This window comes from Mus pahari, chromosome 6 (genome assembly GCF_900095145.1).
Source record: "Mus pahari chromosome 6, PAHARI_EIJ_v1.1, whole genome shotgun sequence".
Lineage (NCBI taxonomy): Eukaryota > Metazoa > Chordata > Mammalia > Rodentia > Muridae > Mus > Mus pahari.
Window position 1 is genome coordinate 46,274,415 of NC_034595.1, and position 19,222 is coordinate 46,293,636.

The 19,222-nt window shown below is 40.9% G+C and overlaps 1 protein-coding gene across 2 annotated transcripts in view; it reads left to right on the forward strand.

Moving 5' to 3' along the window:
- Tek (TEK receptor tyrosine kinase) overlaps positions 1 to 19,222 on the forward strand; it is a 114,340-nt gene that overhangs the window by 76,442 nt on the left and 18,676 nt on the right. Inside the window, exons 12-16 of one of the 2 annotated variants that reach the window (XM_021199778.2) lie at positions 6,545 to 6,832; positions 12,818 to 13,117; positions 14,828 to 14,979; positions 16,370 to 16,580; positions 18,384 to 18,494. In XM_021199778.2, coding sequence (XP_021055437.1) covers positions 6,545 to 6,832; positions 12,818 to 13,117; positions 14,828 to 14,979; positions 16,370 to 16,580; positions 18,384 to 18,494 — 1,062 coding nt within the window. Of the gene's footprint in view, positions 1 to 6,544; positions 6,833 to 12,817; positions 13,118 to 14,827; positions 14,983 to 16,369; positions 16,581 to 18,383; positions 18,495 to 19,222 lie in introns of both variants that reach the window. The other variant, XM_029539965.1, reaches the window with a different exon arrangement.

Here is a 19,222-nt window from a genome sequence, read left to right on the forward strand (position 1 = left end):
TCTGTCTTTCTGTCTCTCTTCTTCTTCTTCTTCTTCTTCTTCTTCTTCTTCTTCTTCTTCTTCTTCTTCTTCTTCTTCTTCTTCTTCTTCTTCTCCTCTCTCCTTTGCTTTCTCTTTCTTTCTCCTTCCTTCCTTCCTTCCTTCCTTCCTTCCTTCCTTCCTTCCTTCCTTCCTTCTTTCCTTCCTCTCTTCTCTTTCTTCTTTCTTTCTTTCTTTCTTTCTTTCTTTCTTTCTTTCTTTCTTTCTTTCTTTCTTTCTCTCATTCTTCCTTTCTCGTTATTTTGTTTTGTTTTTGTGGCTTTGTGGGTTGATTTATTTTTTATTTTTTATTTTAATTTGTTGTTTTTGTTTTGTTTTTGATTTTTGTTTGTTTTAGAAGGGGCTTTACTCTACAGTCCAGGGTGGCCCAGAATTCACAATATAGCTCACCCTGACCTCTATCTTTCATAATTCTTATGCTTCAACCTCTGGAGTACTGATTTACACGCACGAGTAATGCCTCATAGAATATTTCTTGATTTACTGGTGGTATTCAGTGGCCTTCCATTGTGTAAATAGAGGATTTCTCAATTTACAGACTCCTCGATGCTAACCTGGCTTCCAGCTCTCTGCCACTCAGTGCCCTCCTTTGAAATAGTAGAGTGACCTTTATAACATTCTCCTCTTGTCCTTTGAGTTGTTCAGTGTGTTTAGTCACCCTGCTACTATCTCCTGATGAGTGTTTTATAGTTGGAAGTTCTTGTGTGTTCTGTAGTAAGTCACAACTGTTTAGGTGTCCTTGACACTTGGACCAATTCCCAAGACAACAACTTAGGGAGGAAAGGTGTGTTTTGGCTCATGTTTTCAGATGGTTCGATCCATGGTCCTTCAGCTCTGCCTGTAGACAGAACATACTGGTGGAGGGAGCTTGTAGCAAAGGGATCTTCTTCTAAGTACTCACATCCAATAAGTTAGTCATCTCCCTAGGTTTTGCTTCCTCATTACTCTAGAATGTCTAAAAGATGAACCGCCCTCTAAGAGCCAAGTCTCCAGTGTATGAGCTCTTCAGGGGACAGTTTGTATCCAAACTATACTACCTTCCAAACACAGAAGCCTTGAGTTCTAAGTCCCAAAGCTCTTACTGTTCTAGCCCCTTAAGACAGAAGTTCATTGCCCAGGGCTTAGAGTACCAATGCCTTGCAGCTAAGTTACAGCTCTTGGGCTTTGGTTGTTTGGTCCCTAGATGCTTTATCTTAATGGCTCTCTTGGGCCTTTCTGATGCTGGGGTTTGTAGTCCTTGCAAGCACAACTCTCACCCCCAACCCACCCCCAAACCCTCTCCTTAGATCCTCTTTTATTTGTACAGTTCCAGGATTCCTGCTTATCTCACACTTTCTTAATACTTCCACTGTCTGTCTACACTTCATGCGGACTCTGACCACCATTTCTCTGTGAACTCTCTAATTGCTTCTAGGGTGACAGAAAGAAATGGCAACCCACCACAATAAAAATGGCATAAACTCCACAGAGAGAATAAAAGTTTCTATGATTTGAGAGGAAGGGGTACCTGCTCTGTCATCACTCTGCACTCAGAGGCAAGTGGCGGTGCTTGCCCCCATTGGTCAGCACTGGATCAAAAGAGGAAGGTCAGGATCTGACTCTGACTCACATGGAAATTATTCATGGCCAGAACATAAAACACCCCACAGACCAGAAGCACCGCCATCAGTCCTCAGAATACATTCCAGCCAGGATGCATTTCGAGGCCTCATGGAATATTTCAAAGTCCTCCAGGGGTCGGTGGAAAGGGAATTCTCGAGCTCCTCCTTTCCCACCAATTGAATCTTGCTGATGCTTGCTTTTTTAATTCATCTGGCACTTGTACTGTTTATGTTTTAATTGATGTGGGAAGGCCACGGAGGCCAGGAGAGGGGAAGAGAACATATTCTGAGATCCTTTGCAGAGAAAAGAAAAACCAAAGCTGGGTAACTATACCCTGTATTTTAATTTTTTCAAACCTTTTTTATTGTCCTTTCTTTTTTTAAAAAAAAAATTTAATTTAATTTGTAATTTATTTTTTACATTCCATATTCCATTCCCCATCCTTCCCCTCCTACCCGCCAATGGCTCCTCATTCCACACCTCTTCCCCACCACACCCTGTCTCCACATGGATGCCCCCACCCTCCACTCCACCTGACCTCTAAACTCCCTGGGGCCTCCAGACTCTTGAGGGTTAGGTGCATCATCTCTGAATGAACACAGACCTGGCAGTCCTTTACTATATGTATGTTGGGGGCCTCATATCAGCTGTCTGTTTGGTGGTCCAGTGTTTGAAAGATCTTGGGGGTCCAGATTAATTAAGACTGCTGGTCCTCCTATAGGATCGCCCTTCTCCTCAAATTCTTTTAGCCTTCCCTAAATCAGCAATAGGGCCCAGCTGCTTCTGTCCATTGGCTGAGTGCAAATATCTGCATCTGACTCTTTCAGTTGCTTGTTGGATCTTTCAGAGGGCAGTCATGATAGATCCTTTTTTGTGAGTGCTCCATAGCCTCAGTAATAGTGTCAGGCCTTGGGACCTCCCCTTGACCTGGATCCCACTTTGGGCTTCTCACTGGACCTTCTTTTCCTCAGGCTCCTTTCCATTTCCATCCCTGTAATTCTTTCAGACAGAAATAATTATGGGTCAGAGGTGTGACTGTGGGATGGCAACCCCATCCCTCACCTGATGTCCTGTCTTCCTGCTGGAGGTTGGCTCTACAAGTTCCCTCCCTGTGAATCCTGGGAATCTCTCACCTCCCAGGTCTCTGGTGCACTCTGGGGGGTTCCCCCAACCTCCTATTTCCTGAGGTTGCCTGTTTACATTCTTTCTGCAGGCCCTCGAGGCTTCAGTCCTTTTTTGTCACCCAACATCAGATCAGTTTCCCCCCTTCCCATCCACATTCCCTCCCAAGTCCCTCCCTCCCTCCCCATTTATGATTGCTTTCTTCTATCTCCCAAGTGGGACTGAGGCATCCTCACTTGGGCACTTCAGCTTGTTGAGCCTTTTGAACTCTGTGGAGTATATCTTGTGTATTCTGTATGGTTTTGTTTGTTTTGTTTTGTTTTTGGCTAATATCCACTTATTAGTGAGTGCATACCATGCATGTCCTTTTGAGTCTGGGTTACCTCAGTCAGGATGATATTTTCTAGTTCCATCCATTTGCCTGCAAAACTCAGGATGTCCTCGTTCTTAATAGCCGAGTAGTATTCCACTGTGTAAATGAACCACATTTTCTGTATCCATTCTTCTGTTGCGGAACATCTAGGTTGTTTCCAGCTTCTGGCTAACACATACCCCTGTGGCATGGTGGGCCATCTTTTGGGTATATTCCCAAGAGTGGTATAGATGGGTCTTCAGGTAGATCTATTTCCAATTTTCTGAGGAACCTCCAAATTGATTTCAAACCTTATTTTTAAAGGTGGTTCTTAAATGCTTTAACCTCCTTTGTAGCCCACCACCCACTAGAAGTAGTGGGAAAGAATGGAAATGGGGGAAGTGGACCTGTTTAGAAAGGTTATTTGGAGCAATTTCTGTCTGTGTTGTCTGGAAATTGGCAGGCAGTTCAGTTCACAGGTTGGCAGGCAGCAGCAGCTCGATCCACTTGCAAACATCTCACAGATACACCAGAAGTCCAGTTCAGTAAAGTTGGGTTAGCAGCAGCAGTGACACAACCTAGCAGAGACAGCCAGGCCTCAACCTCGGCTTGAGTCAGCAGGAGGGACCAGGAGGAACTCCAGGAGAAGTCTAGGCTGCGCCTCTCTCAGGGAAGCAAAGATCAATGAAGACATGAGACCCACAAGGGTTGCACAGCTGACCGTACCAGTAAGCCTAGCTCTCTCTCCATCATTTTGTGGGGTCCCATTTATATCTTCCAAACATCATGTGTCTCAGTCCAGGTCTTGCCTCAGCACGTGCATCTGATAGGCCTGTGGAATAGGCAAGAAACTGCAGCACACCATCAGAAGCTTTTTGGTGCTTTTCTCTCTGTGGTGTCCTAACAAACGCAGTTCAATTATGCAAGGCAAGTTGTTAGCAAAGAATCCTTCATCACATTCTTCTCTCTCCTGCGTCTGCTTCAGTGAAACATTCCTTCATGTGTTTGCCCCAGTAAAACACGATCCAACTGACTTTCCAAAGAACCCTTAAGTTTCCACTTCAGTGTCCTGAAAGGGAGGCTAAAGTAGAGATGGCTGCATTTGAAGTTCCTCCTGCTATCCAGAGCAAAAATGAGGAATTTTACAGTTGTTTTTCTTTCTTTCTTTTTTTCTTTTTTCTTTTTTTTTTTTGCCAACAACTAGTTCATATAATAATACAATAGGCTACAATATACTATATCATAATAACATATGGCTAAGATGGTGCTTCTTGTATTGCAATGATTTGGTAAAAAGCGTAACATTTTTGTTTTAGAAAAAGGTATTAAATCTATGCTACAGTGGAGTAGCTTGGTGTTCTTGTGGAAACCATAATAGAGGGAGTGGCTGTTTTGATTTGTTTTTCCCTGACTGTTTTCCTACTTGTGGGATCCTCTTCCTCCTGCTGGACTACTTTATCCAGTCTGGAGGCGATGATGAATGCCCAGTCTTATTGTAGCTTGTTATCCAGTGTTTGGTTGCTGTCCCTGGGAGGCCTCTTATTCTCTGCAACACTGATCCAGTGACTGATATCCTCGTAAGAGATCCTGGAACTGGAGAGATAGCCTTGTGGTCAAGAGCACAAACTGATCTTGCAGAGGGCCAGTTCGGTTCCCAGTGTCTGCATCTGGTGGATGTTCAGTTTCAGTCCATCATCATCATGGCAGGAAGCATGGCAGCATCCAGGCAGGCATGGCGCCAGAGGAGCTGAGAGTTCTATATCTTCATCAAAAGGGAAGCCAGGAGACAATCACAGTTGTTTTTCTGACACTCACCTGTGTTCTCTTTATAAGCTGTCTACATATCTACCATGGGTGGCTTATGCTGGGATTCAAACTCTAAAGGCTAGCAAAAGGGGTAGACCTTACCTCTCTGCATTTTCCTAAATTATAGTGATATAGCCATAAGAAAACCTTTAACATAATGCCAAGCTAATGTTTGCCCAACTTCTCGTCCTCATTGGTTTACAAACAATTAGAGCTGGATAGGCTTGCAGGACCCCTCCAGCTAAGAATTTAAAGTCTTTTTCAAATCCTATTTTTTAATGGCATACTCTAAAGTGTTGGAGGGGTTTTTTCTTTAAATATGAGTTCTATTAGACCACATTGCATGTAAGATTCTCATACTGCATGTGCACTGTCTTTGTTTGTGGACTATGACCACTATTTCTAAAAGCATCGCTATGATCTAAAGTGTTCTCACACTCTACAAATCAGTTTGGCCTCTAAGTGGTGATAAAGCCACCACCCTGAGGACAGGAAAGAAGGCTGTTTCTCCATGCTTTGAAAGGACTTTCTATCCGGAACTTTTAAATCAGTTACCGTCATTAATTGCAATTAATAAACTAGACATATTCTCCCTTTGTTCATAGACACAGGCTAGGAAAAGAAAGGTGGAAAGGAACAAATATTGGCAGAGTTCCTAAGGCTTCCCAAGCCCTCTCAACCCATTTTCTTGTCTATTCTTCTGTGTCTGGAAGATGAGTCTAGTTGTGTCACTTTACAAGTGAAGTTAGGTAATAAATTTGCCCAGATTGCTAACTAGATGTAAGATGCCCCTGTCTCTCTAATGTAAAAATCCCATATTATTTCTTTTGGCAATTTCGCTGGCACTCCAGGTTCCTGAGTAACTGTGGCCAGACAACAGGTGATTGTAGCTGATCCTGCAACGTGGGAGCTAGGGCTGGCCCCTTACCATAGTAGTTGTGATATCTGAAATTCTCCTTGCTGACATTTAAAGTTTGAAAATGTCTTCCTCAAAATGGTATTGGAATAAAACCCACTGTGTTCATTTCCATCAGTCCCTCTACTTTCCTTTTTCAATTGTAGGCTTGACTTTTTAGGAAGCTCCCATTAGAGTTTTTACCCATAATACTATAAACATTTTTATTGAGCTCTTCTTATTTGTTGATGGTAATCCTTGGGATGGCTCTATAATTTCATTAAAGGATGAAGGCTTGCTCTCCTCTAGCCCTTTACTCTTGTAAGGAATGTCTCCAAGCACAAATATTTTCATCTTCCTTTGGAATATTTCTTTCCTTCAGGATAAATCCTTTGTAGTCAGATGTTAAGGCCAAAGAACATAGACATTTTTAAAGGCTCTTGAAAAAGTCACTCATGTTGCCTCAAGGAGGTTGTATTCCTATATTAAAACTCCTCAAGGCATATTAAAAATTACTTTAAAGAATTGCTGTTTTGTTATGAGGGGAAGATCAGGGGAAGTATCATGGCTGCTTGCTTATGGTTTTGTTTTTGTTTTGTTTTGTTTCGTTTTTAGCTTGTGAGTGTTTTATCTTATTCTAAAAGTGGAGATGGTTCTGTACAGCTGCCTACTGTCGCTGTTGTTACTTCTGTCCAACATGACAATAACCCTCTTCTGGTCACTCCTAGGACTCCCTCCTCCAAGAGGGCTCAGTCTCCTGCCAAAAAGCCAGACAGCTCTAAATTTGACTTGGCAACCGATATTTACGAACTCAGAAGATGAATTTTATGTGGAAGTTGAGAGGCGGTCCCTGCAAACAACAACTGATCAGCAGAACATCAAAGTGCCTGGGAACCTGACCTCAGTGCTCCTGAGCAACTTAGTCCCCAGGGAGCAGTACATGGTCCGAGCTAGAGTCAACACCAAGGCGCAGGGGGAGTGGAGTGAAGAACTCAGGGCCTGGACCCTTAGTGACAGTAAGTAACTCGGGCTGCCCCCACCTCACCCACATTTGCCCACAACTTCCATTCAAGTCTCTTTAGAGGTCATAAGGACTAATTAGTGTCCACATAATCATCTTAATGTCCTACAGTATTACACTGGAAGGGCCCACTGGGCTTTGGGCAAGACCATGATATAATCTGTCTGTTCTTGCTATGGATTTGTTTATTAGTAACAATATCAGTAGTAATAATAAAGTTTGTTAGGGCTTAAACTGTTATAGGATAGTTTTAAAGGATTATCGTTATTACATATCTACCATGGGTGCTGACTTACAGATGAGTCATCCCCAATCTTAAACACACAAATAAATCTGCTTTGGAAATTTTTAATATTCAGATTTACTATTTATGAGCGCAATAAGAACCTCTTTTCTTTAAAAATGTTGTGTAGTCACAATATGAACTAACCAGTACCCCCAGAGCTCGTGTCTCTAGCTGCATATGTAGAAGAAGATGGCCTATTCAGCCATCATTGGGAAGAGAGGCCCCTTAGTCTTACAAACTATATATGCCCCAGTACAGGGGAATGCCAGGGCCAAGAAGTGGGAGTCAGTGGGTAGGGGAGCAGGGTCGGGGGGAGGGTATAGGGAATTTTCGGGATAGAATTTGAAATGTAAATAAAGAAAATATATAATAAAAAAAAATGTAGTGTAGTCAAAGCTTTCCTAGATTTAGAGTGGTTATTTGAAACTTCAGGTTCATTGTAATACTAAAACTTCCCTGTCTTGGTCAGTGAGTCTAACTTGCTTCACAGAATGGGGACTATTTGCAATCTGAAGCCACGGAATGCTGAGCTAGAGATACCTTTTAGACACACTACCTGCCATGTGGTCCTCATCAGCCCCAAAGTCAAGGTTGTCTGCAGCAGCTGCTTCTGTTTGCTCAGTATGTGTAGGAGGGACAGCTCCAGACTCCCTCAGTAATTCTTTCTTATACCAGTGACTCATGGAAATCTGAACTGTTTTGCCAGTGTTTGGGGACTGGAGTTACCACAGTTGTTAGATGCCATGTGGATACTGGAAATGAAATCTGCAGATCTTCCAGAGGAGGAATAACCAGCGCTCTTAACTACTAAGCCATCTCTCCACTCCCATAAGAGTTATTTTAGATAGCACACAAAAATAGTGGGTTACATTATCACATCCGCATGCATATATATTATTGTTCCTTGCTTATATTTGTCTCTGTCACCGCAGGACTTGGCCCCTCCTCCACACCTAACCTTGCCACCTTCTTTCCTTCCCATGTTGTTACCCTTCTCATTTCATATCATATATGCATGCATACATATATCTTCATGTTTAAACCTAGATACTATATATGAAAGAAAACAAGAAGTATTTGTCAGTCTGATCATATTTGATTCATCCACCCACCTTCCCCAAAGTGTCATAATTTTATCCTTCTTCACAACTACTTCACTTTCCTTAACAGTTTGTCTGCTGATGGATCTAGGGTATTGTGAGTAAGACATAGTGTGTAGATTCATGCCTTTCGAGGACTAATTTAGCTGTATTACATGGTAGTTATTTTTCTACTCTTTTACTTTTTTGCTTTTGTGTATGGCAGAGGCCCACTCTGGACCTCAGACTGCCTTGAAACCACTCCTTAGCCCAGTTTGTCCTAAAACCAATGATGATCCTCTTGTCCCAACCTCCTGAGCGATGAAATTATGGGAACGAATCACCACACCCAGCTTAGATGACAGTTCTAATTGAGATTCTTGTTTTGCAACCACCATCCTGATTTCTGCACGGATAATTGTTGCACAGGTTTGTGCTCCTGCTCCCAGGGGGAAGGATCACTCTTTCTCCATATCCCAACAGAACTTGTCATTTGTTTTCCTGATGGCAGTCATTCTGCTAACTGGGGTGAGGGACAATCCCCATACAGCTTTTATCTGCATTTCCCTGATGGCTAGGGATGCTGAACATATTTTCAAAACTTCACTGGCCATTTGAATTTCTTCTTTTGAGAAGTGCCTGTGCATCTCATGAACTGACTGGTTATTTGAGGTTTCCAGATCAGGTTCATCAGATTAGGTATATGAGGGGTTTTATTGCTTAATGTTTTTAATTCTTCACAGATGTGGAGATCAATTGACTGTCAGATGTGTCAGATGTGTAACTGGCAAAGATTTTTCTCCCATTTCTTAAGCTGTGTCTTCTTCATCCTGCTAATGCTTCCTTCACTGTGCAAAGCTTTTAAATTCCATGCAATCTTTCTTCTTTTTCTTCTTATTTATTTATTTATTTATTTATTTATTTATTTATTTATTTGTCAACTTTTAGGTTGGTTTTCTATGCTATTAGTGTCCTTTTAAGAAATCCCTTGCCCATGTCTATACCTTGAAGCATTTCCCGGTTGTTCTAGCAGATTGAGAATTTCAGGCCTCACATGGTCCTTAATCCATTTTTGAATCGATTTTTGCACAGGGCGAGGCATAGGAACCTAGCTAGCTTCACTTTTCTATATCTGGATGTCTAGTTTTCTTAGTGTCATTTTCTGAAGAGGCTCTTTTCTCCAGTGTGTGTTCTATAACTTTGTTAAAATTAGGTGGTTGTAGTTATGGGGTTTATTTCTGAGTTCTCTGTTTTAGTTAATTAACCCACCTGACTGGTTTCATTGCCATTGCCCTGCTACTTCGGTTACTACAGCTTTCTGGCTATTTGTGGTCTTTAGTTATTGCATATAAACGTATGGATTTTTTCTTTAGTTCTATGATCAATGTTATTAGACTTTTAAAATAAGGATTGCGTTGTGTCTGTAGACTGCTTTGGCAATATGGCCGTTTTCACACTGCCAATCTATGAGCATGGGAGGTCTTTCGATTTTGTGGTGACTTCAACTTCTTTGGTGTTTTAAAGTTTTCATTGTAGAGGTCTTTCAACTCCTTGTTTATTCCCAGACTACTTATTTGAAGCTACCCTGCATAGGTATTTTTTTCCTTGGTGAGTTCACGATTGGTATATAGGAAAGAATGAGTTTTGTGGTTGTTTTGAGACAGTTCCATTTATTACAGGCTGGCCTTAAGCTTGCTATAAAGCTGAAGATGACTTTGTACTTCTGATCCTTCTGCCTCCACCTCCTGAGCTGAGTTCTGGAATACGGGCATGTGCCATCACACCCACTGTATGCCCTGCTGGGGGTGGAACACAGGGCTTCATGCTAGGTGAGCTCTCTACCAAAGGAGCTACATCCACAGTCCTCAACTTGCTTATTTTCGTATGTTTATTTTGTATCTTGCTGCTCGTTTGGAAGTTTATCAGAAATGTTTCCATTTGGAATCTTTAAGTAGAAGATCATGCTAACTACAAGTGGAGATAATTGGATTTGACATTCCTATTTATATTTCTATCCTTATCTTACAAGGACTTGAAGTATTTAAGAGTAGAGAGAGTGAACACTCTTGCCTCATTGCTAATTTTAGAGAAAAATAATTTCAGCACTTGCCCACTTAATATAAAGTTGCTTAGGGGCTTGTTGTGTATAGTCTTTATTATGTTAAGATGAGTCCCTTATTTTCCCACTTTTTTAGGGCTTTTATTAAGGGGTCAAATGTCTTTTTTTTTTTTTGAGATGATCATGTGATTTCTGTTCTTAAGTCTATTTGTGTACTGTTTTACACTTACAGTACATCTTATTAATGTTCTTGGATTCAGTTTGAGGGTATTTTATTGTGATTTTTTTTGCATCTAGCTTCATCAGAAAAATTTGTGTACAGTTTGTGTGTGTGTTACCTATTTTATTTTAAATATTATGATAATATCAGCTTTGTAAATGGAGTTTCGTAGTGTTCTTTCCTTTTATATTTTATTAAACAATTTGAGTAGCATTAAAGACAGCTCCTTGTGAAAGTGTTGGTAGAGTTCAGTGTTGAGTGTGTCTGGCCCTGGGTTTTTCTTTGTTGGAAGACGATTAATTATCTAACCCCTTTCTTTTTCCGGTTTCTTGTGCTTTCCTGTTACAATCTACTTGTCTATGGGTTGGGATGCCTCTTCTAGTTTTCTTGGGATTCTTTCAGTAAGCAGTAATCCCATGAAAAGAGAAAGCTAACTGCTTGTAATAGCAGCAGTGCTAAATTGAGCAGGGTATACATGTGCACCTTAGGTCAACTAAAGGCCAGTCACCTACCACCTCATAGACAGCTAGTTATCATAGGGCAGAAAATAGAAAAAAAAATCACTAACAATTTGTTACATAGTAAAAATGATTTAGTGTAAATGTAGAGATGGCATGTGAACGATATAAAGAGAAGGACCAGTGAAAGGAAAAGTAGAGAAACAGAGTTAAGTAAACGAGGGACAAAGAACAGAAAAGGCTGTTATGAAGGAAACATGGAAAGAGCAAGTTATATACATTTTTAGGGGAGTAAGAGATGGCACAGTTGATAGGTGCTTTGTTGAAAATGTGAGTTCAGAGTCCCAGCTTTCTGTAAAAGCTCTGTGTGGTGGGTTACATCTATAATTCCAACACTGGGGAGGCAGAGAAAGAAGGATCCTTTGACCTCACTGGTGAGTGAATCCATCTCAAAAACTAAGGTATAGAGTGACTGAGAAAGATAACAGATGTCAACCTCTATACACATACCCCTGTACACACAGTCTTATGTATCCATACATACACATACATATGCAAATACTCTTAATTAAAAGACTTCCCTATAATGAAAAGTTCATAAGCAAAGTTAGATGAAAGTAAGAATGGAAACAATAATGAAAGCATAGCTACTCTTAGGAATCAGATAGTCAAACATTACTAAAGGTAGAGTAAGGAGGGGGCACAAAGGATAAAAAGGAAAGTGAAAAGAGAGTTTGCTTAATAATAAAAACCATAAAAACAAAATCAGAAAAATGTACAAAAATTATTATTTTTTTTAAAAAAAGCAAGCAAGCTTGAAATACCTCTTCTCGTTTATTCCGAGTCTTTGCATTATCACATCACACAAGCGTCTTTACTACGCCGTTTATCAATTTCTTTTAACATTTATTTATTTTGCTACCACACAAAGAACTGTCATGTCGACTCTTAGGCACGTTCCATGAGCTTAGAGTTGAAAGCTTTCCTAGGGAGCACCTCCAGAAGTGAATCTCCCGTGCATAGATCCTCTGAAAGAAGCTAGTGAGTGTGTGCTGTGCCCAGGAGTGTGAGAAAACACTGCATTCCCTCTGCCCACCTCCATATCCTTCTTCTGTTCTGACAGCACCAGATGATGTCAGCCAGTTACAGTTTTACCAATCGTAAAAGCCTACTGTAGCTCACGATTGTTATGAAGAAAGCCTCAGAGAGACTGCAAGGACTCTTCTGTCCTGGGAACATGTCTTTCTCACTCTGCCTGTGTCCCTGAAGGGAAAACACTCTCACTTTTCTCACATCTCTGGAGTCTTATCTGTAAGGACTCAACACATTTTCTTACACATACACTAGCGTGCCTGCTCTCTACGAATGTGTTTGGGGTAAAGATAACCATGTGGCACCGTAGCTAAGACAATGGACTCTGGAGCCAGACTACCAGAGTTGGATCCTACTTCTGCTGCCTAACAGTGGTGTGACCTTGACTGAGACCCAAACCTCTTTGTGTCTCACTACTTACAGTAAGAAAAATGAGTTAAAACATGAAATAGTACATGGGATACTTAAGTACCTTGTGAATTTTAGTGCTCCTAATCTTTTCATACCATCCAGCATCAAGAACACTGTAGATAGGTCTATGAAGCAACACAAATCCCCAGGCCTTCATTTACTGTAAATGAACATACAAGACATGTTCTGTACTCTCTACTCTGGGGCGGTCTCTCACATCACAGGAGTCACAGGACCATTGTCAGTGAAGGAGTGCTCCTCCTATTCATGTTAGTGATTGGTGGTGAATGAGTTGACCCGACCCCTCCCTCAAAACCACAACCATCTAAGTGACAGCTGTATATCTTAAATGAATTCTTTTTTTTAAATTTCTAGTTCTCCCTCCTCAACCAGAAAACATCAAGATCTCCAATATCACTGACTCCACAGCTATGGTTTCTTGGACAATAGTGGATGGCTATTCGATTTCTTCCATCATCATCCGGTATAAGGTTCAGGGCAAAAATGAAGACCAGCACATTGATGTGAAGATCAAGAATGCCACCATCACTCAGTACCAGCTCAAGGGCCTAGAGCCAGAGACTACATACCATGTGGATATTTTTGCCGAGAACAACATAGGATCAAGCAACCCAACCTTTTCTCATGAACTGAGGACACTTCCACAGTCCCCAGGTTGGTAGTAGACTGGTATTTCCGTAGAGTACTCTCAGACAGCATCGGAGAAGCCTCACTGCCTTGAGATATTTGCTCCATATGTATTCTAAGTGTCATCATTCATTTGTCCTAGTAAGCTTTATAACCGCTATATGAATCCTTAAAATAAAAACAAAGATCTTTAGCGATCCATTTTTTGTTATTAAACCTTAGAATTAATTATCCCAAGGCACATCCCATTCAATAGTCTAGGAAAGATGTGAACAATGTGAATTTCAATTTTGTAAAGAGGTATGTGGCACTTACTTATGGGAAACAGGCTGTGTGGATATTTCTGTGTGTGTGTGTGTGTGTGAGTGTATACCATGTTGTAGTGGGGGTGGAGTGTCCCCGAACTGCATTTCATTTTTTCTTGAAATAAATCCTTTGATTTTCAATGTCTCTATGCTATTCTGAGTTTCCTTCTACCTTTCTCATCCAATCTAAATCTAAAATGTGCTTGTCAGTGCGAGCTGACTAAACTTAGCTGTTTGGACTGCAGCTTTCTGAGATAGCTTGAGGTCCTCTCAGAGTGCCAAGCACACTATGCTCACTGCTTGGTGAAATCTGTCAAACATAATTGCATGCTCTGGGGCCCAGCATCAAGTGTAAGGATAGATTTCTCATCTGTGCAAATGGTGCCACATGACACTCTTCAGTGACCTGTGCATGCAAAGGAATGAAGTCACAATGTCAGAAGGAAAGGCAATTTTACAGATTCTTAATTTGGACTAAATTTTACTTTTACATGTTTATATTATAGTTCTTGTTTCTGTGGTAAGAGTCATATCTGGTTTTAAAATACAATAAAAGAAGCTATGTATTCATTGATGATTCGGGGATATTTTTTGAAGTATCCAAGGAATGGTGTATCTACCCCATTATAGATGGAGACTGCAGAGCTTAGATCACACTCTTTATCAGTGCTTAATCTCTGTAAGTATTGTAGTTTGATAAAAATACACATAGGTTCTAAATGCAAGCTATGTAAAAAATGCAATGTGAAAATTTTAGACTAAGATAGAACAAAACAAACCCCTTCACCATTCTTGATATTTCTATAGAAATGTATTGAACAATTTTAAAAAGTAGGATTATAATATGTGTAGTTATTATTAAAACATACTGAGTTAATTTCACTGGGATTTAAAGGACAGGTATAGGAGGATTTAACACAGTCTTAAGTGGATTATTTTAACACAAGCCCTAAATGTAATACTTTATTTTTCCATGTTTTTTTTCCATACCTTCTGCCATCAACAATCACCAGGTTTCCCCACCCACTCTTTAAAACAAGGAAAAATATAGAACAAGACAACTTATCTTTATGGGCTCTATGCCATTGGCATCAGAACATCAAACATTTCTAGAAAAACTGAGCTACAGTTAAATAGCTAATTATTATATTACTAAATAATGTTCATCTATGTGGGCCCCTACTTGGAAGCAAAGTTGAACAAATGACATCAGCTTATAGCTACTTTGAAGACACATTTGTAAATCCTAGAGATCTCATAACAATACCTTGAGTTCCACTCATTTCTCCTGAGTTTAGAAATTGCTGAGTAGCCTGCAGTTATGGAAAGCTGGCCAGATATATTCCCATGACATTGCGTCTTTCCCAACACATGGTCCTAGACCATCATCCACCTAAACTAACTCAGTGGCTTCACCTGTTTCCCTGCACAGCCTCTGCAGACCTTGGAGGGGGAAAGATGCTACTTATAGCCATCCTTGGGTCCGCTGGAATGACTTGCATCACTGTGCTGTTGGCGTTTCTGATTATGTTGCAACTGAAGAGAGCAAATGTCCAAAGGAGAATGGCTCAGGCATTCCAGAATGTGGTAGTATCTCATCTTTTTACTAGCTAATGAACCCTGACCAACATACAAGGAGACCTTTTGTTTTAAAAGGTGTTGGAATAGCAAATAACCCCTGTAGACAAGTTTCATTTCCCCCCACTTTGGCTTCCAGCATGGGAGGATGATGGAAGGCAAATAACATGACCGTGAAAATTCTTGTTCAAGCCAGATGAGCTTTACAAGTGAAAAGCATACATTTAATAATTATGCAGAAGGATATGTTTAAAACAGGATTCCTCCCCAAATTGTGATTAGTCAGTTATTTGACAGAATATTTCAATAGAATGAATTACACATTTATTTTTATAAAGAAGGACATGAGGATAACCACACCACAAAATAATGGTTCATTTCCTTATTATGTGTGGTATTAAGTTATTTTTCACACATTTTCTCATTCTTGGTTCCCATTTGCTATTCCTCATGTCCCATCATCCCTTCTATATGTAAGAGTTACATACGCATCTGCTTCTTCCCTATGAACAGTCTCTGGTTGGAATTTGTGGCACTTGGCATTATCTCATTCTTTGATCTAGGATCACTAGTAGCCAAGTTCTACAAGACTGAACTTGACCAGCAGTTCTTTTGGAATACTAAAACCCAGGCATTTCTGAAGTTTATACCTTCAAGCTCTGTAGAATAAATCTGTGTCCAGTGCTGTCGACTTTGTATCTGAAACATTGAACACAGCATGCTTCCAGGGAAATCTAACTCATGTGTCTGAGTCCCCAAGATTATCTTCCACAGAGGACAAAGGGGGTTCATTCTCTGATTGAAGGCTAGAGTTGGTTCACCTCATGCTGTTACTGGAAAGAATGAATCAGCTGTGGATTGGGACTTTGAACCTTGTCACAATATCAGTGATTTGTCAAGAATCTGCTAGTTGCCACTGGAATTCAGAGTAATAGATATGCTGGGGTTTGCTACAAGCACTAGTCATTCTAGGCACTGCAGACTCTATTGATTTTAGACTTTAGGATGAGAACGCATGGGAGGATGGACAGATGTTGTGATGTTGTTAGGAAAGGTGTCACCGAGGTGCACAGGGAGACTGCCATGACTCCCTTTAGAACTACAAACCGATCTCTGTACAGCTGAATGGGATGCAAGCATGCCACTCAGGTTGCCTTCACTTCTCCCTCAGCTTTACAGGCGAATGGACAAGCCTGTGCTCATGGGCAAGCTTGTGCTAATGGGCAAGCCCGTGCCCATGTAGCACTGTAGACAGCAGTTTCATGAGTGTGGGATTGTAAGATGGAACCCATTTGTATGCCCACTCTAGAATTAGATAAGTGATTTATTTTCCACCTGTATGTACCTTAGGATGACAAATGTCCTGACACAAAAAAATGGTGATTTCTATTTCCAGAGAGAAGAACCAGCTGTACAGTTTAACTCAGGAACTCTGGCCCTCAACAGGAAGGCCAAAAACAATCCGGATCCCACAATTTATCCTGTGCTTGACTGGAATGACATCAAGTTTCAAGATGTGATCGGAGAGGGCAACTTTGGCCAGGTTCTGAAGGCACGCATCAAGAAGGATGGGTTACGGATGGATGCTGCCATCAAGAGGATGAAAGGTCAGTGGTTGGAAGACAGCCTTCTGCTGGGGTGGGGAGACATTCATTTCCTGTTGAAATCTCCTCTTTGTGGCCATATATTCTTCGAACCAGGAGTTGCCCTATTATCAGATGTGACTGTAATGTACAGATAAAGGTGTTTCCTTTAAGATGAAGCCTGGGGTAGATGATGTCAGGATATGCATGTGTAGGACAGGAGTAGGAGCCACTCAAGCACTAATATGTTCCTTCCTAGGGATTTGGGAATGTTGGTGTTCTGCCATTTATTGCTCATCTGGGGAGGTGTTATTGTTTCTCATAAGGCTCATTTTTGAAATTGAGTGTGTATCAGAATTAGCTAGAACTGTTCAAAAACAGACTGACCCCCCCCCCCCTGCCCCCAATCACACCTGAGTATTTCTAGTTTCTGATTTAGTAAGTCTGGTCAAGGTCAGAAAATTTGCATTCCTGTCTCCATTCAAGGCTGATTTCATAGGTTTTCATGCTTTTTGACCACACTACTGAACCTTGGTGAGACTTGACTTTAAATTTGCTCCATGCCATGGTAGGATTATAACACCAGGAACTAAATCAAAATTGTCTTGAAAAACAAAAATAAATAAATAAATAAATAAATAAATAAATAAATAATATCTAAGCTTAGAGATAGTTCCTGTCTGTTCATGTATCTTTTTTGTTGTTGTTTGTTTTTTCCTTTGGGACAAACTCTCACTGTGTATTCCAGACTGACTTGGAACTCACTCTGTAACTAATTTAAAACTCAGCCAATCCTCCAGTCTCCAGGATAGAGGCATAAGCAGTGGTATTTTAAAAATAAACACACAGAAAAACTTGCTGAATAGCCATAAATCTCCTTTCTCTTCTGCTTTTGTTGCAGGATATTTAGTTAACACTGACATAGTCCCGGGTGCCTGTAGTGATCAGAGCATGGCCTTATGCAATCAGCTTTGATTGGGATCTTACCTGAACCAGATTTTTCACTTCAAATTCTATGAAAAAGTATAGCAGCTTAACTGTGTGCCATGGCAGGAAATTTTCACAGGCAGAGTAATAACATTCTAGGGCAGTTTACTGAATGATACACTAATTAACAAAAATTTCCCAAAGCATTGACTCTCAAGACCAAAGCTACAGTGAAGGTCCTATGATAGGATCAGGGCACTGGACCTGGGATTTCCAATCAGTCCATACCACAGATGCCCCTGACCCACCTGACTCATTGGTACATACTCTAAGCCTGTTCTAGTATACACAGAGCCACCCGAACCCCTCTTCATGATCATGCTCCTTTTCAAAAAACCATCAATAGCACCCTGAACTTCACTCAAAGCTGGACAGTCTGAGCATCAGTCAATGGTCTTCTCTCCATTCAACCCTGATAGTTCTTCTCATCAAGTTGCCACTAAAGAGATAGGACACAAAGAATAGGAAAACTGCAGCTCAGTTTCCTAGAACAGGTCCATGGGAGAGCGGTAGTTCTCATCCATGAGGGATTAAGCTTCAGGGAGGGCATGTGTTAGTTTGTGGATACATTTTTGTCTGCATGGCAAGTGAAGGTCAGGAGTGTTGTTGAACATTCTCCAATGCTCAAAGCAGCTCCCCCAAACACTTATCAGCCCGGTTACCAGTGGTGAGGCTCAGAAGCACTGCTTTAGGGGATACAGTTTTCCAGGCCTGATGGTAACTAAATGAGTCAGGAGTCCTGGGGGCAAAGACAGGACAGGGACAGATGTCCCATCTCTACCCATTACCCTTTGGAAGGGTGTGAAAAAGTAACATTACAACTCTTGGCCTTTCTTCCAGAGTATGCCTCCAAAGATGATCACAGGGACTTCGCAGGAGAACTGGAGGTTCTTTGTAAGCTTGGACACCATCCAAACATCATTAATCTCTTGGGAGCATGTGAGCACCGAGGTAAGATGCTCCCCTGCCCCCAGCTGATTTTAAAAGATAAATCAGGAACATTCCACAACAAAAGGAGGAAAGACAACCAGCTTGAGGACATTGTTTATTTTAAAGCTACAGTTTCAATCTGAATATCTATCTAGTCCCACTTATTGGCTGGGATGAAGTTTATAATTTTTGTGCTAAGGATAAATTAGTTATCTGTGTTAGTTTAGTGTTTAATGGCCAAGATATCCATAGCTTCTTCTTGCCCTTATCCCTACTAATCAAGGAGTTAAAAAAACATATTATTACTATAGACATATAGGGAACGTTTACCTACATGTGAAAAAGTAGACTCCATTGGCTCCTCTGAATTGAACTTTTTTGCTTTGAGTCAGGGTCTCACCATCGCCCAAGCTGGCATGGAACTCGCTCTGTAGCTCAGGCTAAACTAAAATACAAAGTACTCTTCCTACACTGAGGACTTGGTGTTCTGCCTTTTGAGGGCATGAGGGCCATGATGTACTGTGATGTGCATGCACTGATCATGGTTAGGCTAAGCAGTGATATTAAGTTCATAGATGACAGTTCTAGTCTTAGCCAAAGTGTTTTCAGTAATAGGCTAAGCAGTGATATTAAGTTCATAGATGACAGTTCTAGTCTTGACAAACTGTATTCAGTAATAGGCTAAGCAGTGTTATTAAGTTCATAGATGACAGTTCTAGTCTTAGCCAAAGTGTTTTCAGTAATAAGCT